The sequence below is a fragment of the Chinchilla lanigera genome, unplaced genomic scaffold, assembly GCF_000276665.1.
Source record: "Chinchilla lanigera isolate Chin_1 unplaced genomic scaffold, ChiLan1.0 scaffold00014, whole genome shotgun sequence".
NCBI lineage: Eukaryota > Metazoa > Chordata > Mammalia > Rodentia > Chinchillidae > Chinchilla > Chinchilla lanigera.
In genome coordinates, this window is record NW_004955415.1 from 14620304 (window position 1) to 14628749 (window position 8446).

At 56.4% G+C, this 8446-nt stretch overlaps 2 protein-coding genes across 3 annotated transcripts; both read right to left on the reverse strand.

Moving 5' to 3' along the window:
• Positions 1-289: 289 nt before the first annotated feature.
• Positions 290-5746, reverse strand: Spef1 (sperm flagellar 1). 2 transcript variants are annotated; one of them, XM_005380802.2, is made up of 7 exons: positions 3311-5746; positions 2217-2328; positions 1736-1892; positions 1506-1545; positions 1347-1401; positions 1018-1141; positions 290-922 (listed from the first exon to the last, which is right to left on the reverse strand). In XM_005380802.2, exons 1-7 carry the CDS (start codon positions 3417-3419, stop codon positions 815-817), a joined length of 705 nt encoding a protein of 234 aa, XP_005380859.1. In that variant the 5' UTR covers positions 3420-5746; the 3' UTR covers positions 290-814. The 2 variants fall into 2 exon arrangements, with proteins under 2 accessions (XP_005380859.1, XP_013367738.1); XM_013512284.1 differs by having other exon boundaries at positions 3275-5746.
• A 104-nt stretch (positions 5747-5850) lies between these two features.
• Positions 5851-8446, reverse strand: Cenpb (centromere protein B, 80kDa; the record flags this gene model as incomplete). Its single annotated transcript, XM_005381132.2, is given in 1 exon segment — positions 5851-8446. A coding segment is annotated over 1 exon segment (1801 nt), but the record flags the coding sequence as incomplete, so codon positions are not given.

An 8446-nucleotide genomic window follows, 5' to 3' on the forward strand; every position in this document is an offset into this window, starting at 1 on the left:
GGGCAAGCGTGTGGCACTGTTGAGGAGAATCTGAAGCTTGGGTTTGGACTGTGCAGGTGGCTTTGGGTGCAATCTAAACCAGGGTCAGGAGTCAAGTTCACAGAACTGGAGCCCTGAGATACTATCAGTCCACAAAGCATCGGGCACACAGACCTACCACCCACAAGATGAGACCCATTCTGAGCCAACCAGGCTCTTTCAGCCAAGGGGATAAGGGTTAGATGACAAACGGGGCAGGAACCCGTTTCCTTCCAGGATTCAGGTACAAAGAGGAGGCAGGCACAGGAAAGAAAGCACACTGCCACCTTTACTAGGGACCACTCTGTCCCACATTCCCCAGGCACTCCCAACAGTACCCCATGGGGTGGGGAGGGCCACGGCTGTGGGCACAGCAGCTATGTCCCCTGTTCCTGCCTGCTGCTATTCTTCACCTATTCCTTTCCAGCTGCTGTGGTTTCCATCCTTGAGACTGGTCCCAGATGAGCCCCTTGGCTTCCAAGGGCAGCTTCCTGCACTGCCAAGGGCAGAACTAACCTGGATAGAGACCTCACTGTCCCCAGAGCTGGGTAGGCATCTAAACTAGGGATGTGGACAGAGCCAGGGGACCACCTCCAAAGGCCCAGGGAGCTCCAAGGCAAGGCTCTGGGCAAGCGGTCGGTTCTCCAGGCCTGGATGGAGTATAGGAGGCAGCCCAATCCCCAGGGAGGGAGTTGCTGAGCAGGTGAAGCGGGGGTGGGGGGGGCTGGGGAGAGTGTTGGCTCCACCCTCCCAGCGCTGAGTCTGCAGGTAGGTAGCTTTGTCTTGCAGACAGGGCTCACCGCTGCTTGCGCTCGGCCTGTTGGAGCCGCCGGGACAGGTCCTCTATGCGCACGTTCTTGAGCTGGAGCAAATGCTCCAGGCGCCTCACCTTCATCTGCAGGACCTGGGCAGTGCAGCACAAACGTCACGTCCTGTGGCCTGCTGCGATGCCCCTAGACCACAGCCCCCAGACCCCTAAGCCTCCCAGTACACCCTCACCTGCACAGTCTCCTGGGAAGCCAGCAGCTCCTGCTCCTTTTCGGCAATCTGGAGCACGAAGCTTGGGTCACTGTGCTGGGCCTGGTTATACACAGGAGGCCGGGGCACCGGCTGCCGGCCCCCTCTGTGGTGCAAAGCAGCTTAAGAGAGGCCTAGAAACCCACCACTACCCCAGCCCCGCTTCCAGCGCCCTCAGCCAGGCCTTTCTTCCTCCGCTACTCTCCTGTCCCTCCTCTGCATCTTCTCAGGTGCAGCCAGCCCCACCTGCCCCCAGCCTGCACTGGGAGATTACCAAGCCTGGCAAGGTCAGGAACTCCCAGCTTCTTTACCTGAGCTGGCCTCCTCCCTGGGGGTCACCTTCTACTCGGGCCTTTTGGGACAGACCTAAGGCAAGGCAAGTGGTGAAGTGACCTTATTGGAATCCCATTCTCCAGCAAAGAAGGCCAAGAGGAAAGCTTGTCCTGGGACGGAGACGGGGAAAGGCTTACCCACATCCATGTAGTCACTGCCATCCTGAGGAGCCAGGTCCTGAAAGAACCCCCGTGGTGCACTGTGAGTCTGGGATTGCCCATCCCCAAGGAGCCCCACATCCTTTCCACAGTCCCCCCAGGCCAGGTTCTCTTGGCCAGGCACCCTAGCCCACACTCATCACCAAGGCCAGGCTTTCTGATGCCTGGGAAGCCCTGCAGGGCAGGGGCAGGATGGAGCCCAGTGGTACCTGTAAGGAGCCAGTGCCCTGCTTCCTGCGCTTCTGCCGCTCCTCTAGGCGCTGCCTCAGTGGGATAAGCACCAATTCCACCACGCCTGGGACACACTGTGCGATCTTGCGCATCACGTCATCTGGTACTGAGATGTTCAGCTTGTTCAGCACCTTCCTACGGGGTAGACACAGGAGTGGCAGACAGGATCCTACAGGGAATGAAGTGAAGATGGGGGCCAAAAGGAAAGGGGTCTGGTCCTGAGCCACTGGGGAGTGGAAAGGTAGGAATCCAAGTTCTCCTGCTTGGATATCCCGAGGTTCCTTGTCTCCTCCCCAGCAGAAGAGTTCCTTGATTTTGTTACCAAATGGATTCTGTTTATTGGCCCTCCTACCTTGCCACCAACACTGTTCCAGCTTGGGTGTCAAGACCATAGGAGCTGAAGTGGCTGGGGCAGCCCTTCCTGGAAACCCAGGCTCCCCCTCCTGGATATTCTATTACCTGTTCAGGTGACCCCAGTTGCTGAGCTTCTGCTGGAGGGAGTTGGCGGGGACATAATTGTGCATCTCCACCATCTTGGGGAAGTAAAACTTGATGATCTCTGCAACCAGGACTGAGGGAGGGGAGGTGGGAGCAGATGTGGAGGGTCAAGGGTGAAGATGGAAGAAGAGGCAAGCAGGTGGGAGATGCAGCACAGCGGTGCAACCAACGGAGAGGTGGAGGTGTAGCAGAAGGGAGGATGATTGAAGAGACAGAGAACATGAGATCAGTGATCAGACTAAGATCCGGCATAACCTAGCGGGGGTACTTCCCTTCCCCATTAATTCAAGGCATACAAAAACTGAGATGAGTCTCCAAGAGAGCCTTTCTGGATCCTGGAGCCCCACCCTAGGAATTCATATGGATGCACACACGCACTAACATTAAAGTCCCAGGAGTCACAGACACACAAGCAGAGACACGATAATATTCCTCTACAGATGTACACACAGGGTACAATGTGCAGACATGCAGGACAAGCATATGACAGACACACATAGGTGCATATGTAGAACACATACACACAAGCACAGACTCACATAGGCATGCACGCAGCCTCCTCAAATATACACATAAAGAAATGAAAGAAAGCATACTTTTGTGACTGAACTCCTAGGACACATGCCTGTAACAGAAGCCTAAAGAAACACATATGTACACAAGACCCCCCCAACACATTCAGAACAAAAGGTGTCAACACACATATGAGCACACTCATTCTCAGACTCCTACAAGACAGACATGTAGAACACACAGCAATGAACAAGCATATATAGAGATGCACAAATACATAAAATCTCTGTAATTAAAGTCTCTGGAGGTAGACACACACGCACACACACACCCCACACACGCACAGTCTAGAACATGTAGACTGCTCACGGACACTGTTCATACACAGATACAAACAGAAAATACAAACACACACTTCTAAAATTGAAGTCCCAGGAGACAGATCTCAACCCCCCCACCCCAACAAAAAGATAGTGTACACACAGATCCCTTACACACGTACATACAAGACAGAACATGCAGAAACACATGGGCGCGCACACCTCCGTCGCTGAAGTCACGGGTGAGATTTCGTTTGGGTCGGGACAGAGGGATGTTGTCTACCCACAAATACAGCTGGTGCAGCGCCTCTTCGTCCATGCTGCTAGCCATTTGTGTCCTTGGCAAGGCCAGGCAGTTCCAGCCGTGCAGCTTGCAGCCTCAGCCTTACGACCCCTCAAACGACCCCACCTTTCTTGCCACTGTGGGAATCCAGACTTCCTCTGTCTCCCTAACCTGGAGACACACGTCCCACCTGGGAGCAGCCATATTGTTTTCTGAAACCATGGCAACCACCGCGACTCGCCCGGGAGCAGGGGATTCTGGGAGATGTAGTTTTTCCTGCGCTACTTTTTCCTAGGCCCCAGCTTTGAAAAAGCAGTTAGATGTCCTTATCATCCTCTCCTTCCCAAGAAGGCATCACCTCTGAGCCCATGCCACCTGCTCACCAGCCAATGACCAAGTGTGGGAATGGCCAAGCTAGTTAGGCCTCCTGAACCCACACACTAGCATCACCAGGGCTGGGATCCCCTTTTGTACACTTTAGTTGTCAGTCCTAAATGAAGGCAGCATCCCCTGTTTGTCAGCTTTACCTGGCAGTCCAGTTAATAATCTGCTACCATCTGGGCTGTGGGATATGCTGTGTGGCACTGCTTCCTCGCTGACTCCCTCCCCCAAAGCTCTGTCCTCACTGCCATTGCCATAGCCCATCTCAGTGTCTTGCTGGGCCATTTAACATGTAACCTGGACTCCTACAGAGAGCACCAGAGTTTAAGGCCAGAACCTCCGGCAGGTTATTTATCTCCTTAGCCCTATTTCCTCCTTTGTGAAATGGGAACGGTTCTTACCTACTTGTCCCAACAGGGTAATGGGAAAGAAATTACAAAACAGAAAAATGTTAATATTTACATAAGACCTGTATTTGTATGGGAACAAGGGGGAATGGAAGTTGGTTACAGATACAAACAAGAGCTCCTGCAGACATAGCCTTCAGCTCCCTCCAAAGAGCTGTTCTACCATGGACTAGAAAGTTATTCCATTTCAAAACAGTACTACCCTTAACAGGGTTAGGAATATGGGTCCCTCCTTACTGAAGAGGTACAGAGTAGCAGTAATGGGATATTTGTAGGATCAACCTAGGGAGAAAGCTTGGTTCCAATACAGACTAATAATTGGCTTTGGGTACACCACTGAACCTCTAGGCCTGTTTGTCACGACTTCTCAAGGGGCACTGCAAGTATCTTCTAAAGTGATTAGAGCCTGGCTCATAGCAAGGGCCCTATCAGCTTCAGCTGGTATAATCATCCATGAGATCATCTCAGCTATAGCAAAAGAGGTGCTCTTGTTGGCAGGGGACACATGGAAGTGATCTGCCTTGTTGGTACTCGAGGTGAGGGACCTGGGTTGGCCAGGGGCACCTAAAGAGGCCACTATACTTCTTCCTCCTTACTCCCGAGCAGGCCCAAGGGATAGGCTGGGCTTCCTTTAGGCTTTCTGGTCTCCACCTCCAGAGCTCAGATTGGGGGAAGGGGTTGATATCAAGGGGAATCCCAGCTCCTTTTTGTTGTCCCTTTGTTTCCAAGGCCTTCAAGGCCTGGAGGGGATCCCTGAGTACCAGAAGTGCAGAAGGCCAAGAGTGGAAGTTACCCTACCTTCTTGTGCTGGTCTGGAAGGGACCACACCCACAGCAGGCAAGGGACAAAGGATGACCTGGATATCCCCCACCCCCTAACATTCCAGGGTGGGGAGAGGAGGAACTTAGTGGCAGTGGCAGGGCAGCGTTTGGGAGGAACTACAGAAGTGATGTGCCAGACTCAGGCAGGGTGGGAAAACCGGTTTGGGGCCCAGAGCTGCTGCTGGGGCGCTGGGGCCTAAAGGCCTCAGCAACAAAGTTACTGAAGGAGGTGTTGGCGCCTGAAAGAAAAGACAGGCCTAGCCAAGGGCAGTCCTAAGCTTTAAGCTGGGGAGCCGCTGAAGGGCACTGCACGGGGAGCTACCAACCAACCCATCCTTAGCCCGTTGTGGGTACAATCTCTTCTCAGCAACTTCTCTTCCTCCTGCCACTGATCCTCAAGAACGACCACCAGGCTTGGAGCTGCTAATCACTGCAAGGCCTAAAGGGCTCCTGTTAAGGCACCAGAGGCAAACCCCACTCTCCTCCAAACTCTAACATGACCCAGAGAAGCTGTCTCAACATCCTTTCATCCTGGACCCACTCTTGCAAGGACCTTTTTAGCCAGCCTTGGTGGGCCTAGGCCTCAGGTGCCTATTGCCTGAGTTAGTCCAACAGACTGCAGGATCTGTCACTGTGCCAGTCAAGTGACCCCGAGCTCCTCTCTAACCCCAGCATGGCTAGCTTTTCTTAAATCGACCCATTCCTCCCCAATCCTCCATAAACATTTAGATGTGGATGTTGAGGACTCCCTCTGCCCCTCACCCCTCTCAACCCTTGCTTCCATGTCTCACCAGCGCAAGGACCAAAGGGAACCAGAAAAGGACATGTCCCCAAAGTCAGACGCAAGCCCAGACCATGAAGGATGCACCCTTGGCTGTTAAAACGTTCACTCCCACAAAAGGGGAGTGGACAGATTTATTGAATTCAAACTGGGAAAGGAGCAGCTGGATGGCCGGACTCTGTGCCCAGCCCCAGGCCCCTCTGCCCAGGATGGGGCCCTGCCAGAGAGGGATGAGGCATGGGGCCTGCAGCTGCCCATGAGGGAGGCGCCACTGTCACTCCCGTGGAGGGCCTCTTGGAAACCTCCAATCTGGAAAGAAAACCAAGGGCCGAAATCACACAGATGGGCCAGAGAAAGGGACTGGGGAGGTGGAAAGCAGGCAGAGGTGGGCTCAGGAGCCCACCCTAAGTTAGACTGTGCTTCTTGAGGTGGCCTGGAGTGGGGTGGGGGGGCTGCCAGCCTTGTGGGGGCCTAGGCTGGATCTTGCTCTGAAGCCCTTCCCAGAATGGCTTTGGGGTTCCCCCACCAAAGACCTGGTTGTGGACGGCAGGGGGAGAGGCACTCTCCGGCCGGGAGCTTCCAGGGCCACCCCTGGCCGCTGCTGTGGTCTATTCCACTGAGGGCATGGTGTGGTAGCACCAGACAGCTCCCCACCCACCCCACCTGGTCCCCTGAGCCCAGGGGCAAATGGGGAGGAAAGAGGATTCTGAGAAAGAGGCAGTAAGCAGGCAGTGAGGCAGACCTCAGCCCCTGCGCCTGTGTCAAGGCCAGGGGAAGCATTAGTAAAGGCCCTGGGGCTCCCCCATCTGGCTCCATCCCAGAGAGTTCTCTGCCCTGGGCTGGTGCTACCCATCTGGGTCACAGGTGCAGCTATGCTCAGAAGCTCAGCTTTGATGTCCAAGACCCCGAACTCCTGCCTGCCTGGCGTGGTTCTTCCTGGTCACGTGGACCAGATCATGTTCCAGGTGGAGGATGTGGCTCTGTACACGGTCATCAATGGGGAAGGAGGTCAGGTACCTCTTGACCATGGCGAAGTAAGCCATGGCCTCCCCAAAGCTGGGTACAGGCACCTCATCACTATCATCATCATCTTCATCATCTTCATCTTCGTCATCCTCATCTTCATCCTCTTCCTCACTGTCTGACTCAGAGTCCTCCCCACCTTCCAGGAAATGGAGGGTAGGGCACTGGGCCTCCTCCTGGGTACTGTAACCCCCGAAGCTGCCACCAGCCTCCACTACTCCCTGGGCCCAGTCCTCAGCCTCCAATCCCTCAGAGGAGCTCTCCTCCTCCTCCTCCTCCTCTTCTTCATCACTGTCATCAGCATCACCCTCCTCCTCCACCTCTTCTTCCTCCCCCAACTCCTCTCCTTCCCCTCCTTCCTCCTCCTCCTCCCCTTCTTCTTCTTCCTCCTCCTCCTCCTCCCCTTCACCCTCTTCTTCTTCCTCCTCCTCCTCTTCCTCCTCCTCCTCCTCCTCTTCTCCCTCACTCTTGAGGGAGGTGGTGATGGTGGCATTAGGGCCACCCCCGAAGCCGGCCTCCCGAAAGCAGGTGGCTATGTCCGAAGGCTCTACTGCCTGCCAGGCTGCAGCCACGAAGTGCAGGGCCTCCATGAGGCCTAGCTGCAAGCCTGAGCGATCCTGGCCCTCCAGTGCTGCCATGGCCTTCAGCAGCATGGCCTGGCGGTAGTGGCCCTTCACTTGTTGAACCACTCCCCGCTCCAACGGATGCACAGTGCCCGGAGGGAAGAAGGCCAGCTGCACATGCCGTAGGCCTGAAGTGTCCAGGGACTGGGCAGCCAAGCGGCCGGCCAGAAGCAAGACCCGGCGGGACTCTGCAGCCATTCGGGTGTCCAGAGCCTTCAAGTACTTGGCCAGGGCCTGGGTGGTGACACCTCCCTTCGAGTTGGCAGTGTAGTCGCAGGGTAGGCCGCCTTGGCCTGCACGGGGCTTGGCTGACTTGCCGGCCACCAACGGGGGCAGCTTTTCGCTGCCGTCGGCGTTGGCACACAGCAAGACGCTCAGGCGCTGGGTGGCTTGGCGCGCCCTTCCATCGCCTCCACAGAGCCCCGAGGCTTGGTCAGGCAGAAAGTCGTACCACAGACTGGTCTCGGTGGCGCTGAACACGTCCTGCGAAGCGTAGCCCTCGGCCACCGACGGCGGCTGCTCCTCCCGCGCGCGCCAAGGAGGCGCGCTCCCACCACTGCCCTCCGGGGGCACGGCAGCCGGGCTGGCAGGTGCCGCCGGGGCCCGGGGGGTAGAGTTTCGGCCCCTGGCGCGCGTGACACCGCTGCAGGACACCACGCCGTGGCGCCGGCGGAAGCGGTCCAGCCAGCCATTGGAGGCAGTGAAGTCGTCCATGCCCAGCTCCTCGGCTATCCGCAGCGCCTTCTCCTTGAGAATGATGCCCTTGACGGGAAGGCCCGCGGCGCGGATCTGCTGGAACCAGGCGATGAGCAAGCCCTCGAGCTTGTCATAGGGGGACAGCTTGTTGGTCTTGCGGCAGGTGGAGGCCACACCGTACTTGCGCTCCGACGCCAGGATGGCGCGCTTGTTCTTCAGGATGGTGCTCAGCGTGGACGGCGGGATGTTGAAGCGCCGCGCGATCTCGCCCTTGCGCAGGTCCGGGTTCTCCTCCACCTCCTGGATGATCCTCGACTTCTCCCGGAACGTCAGCTGCCGCCGC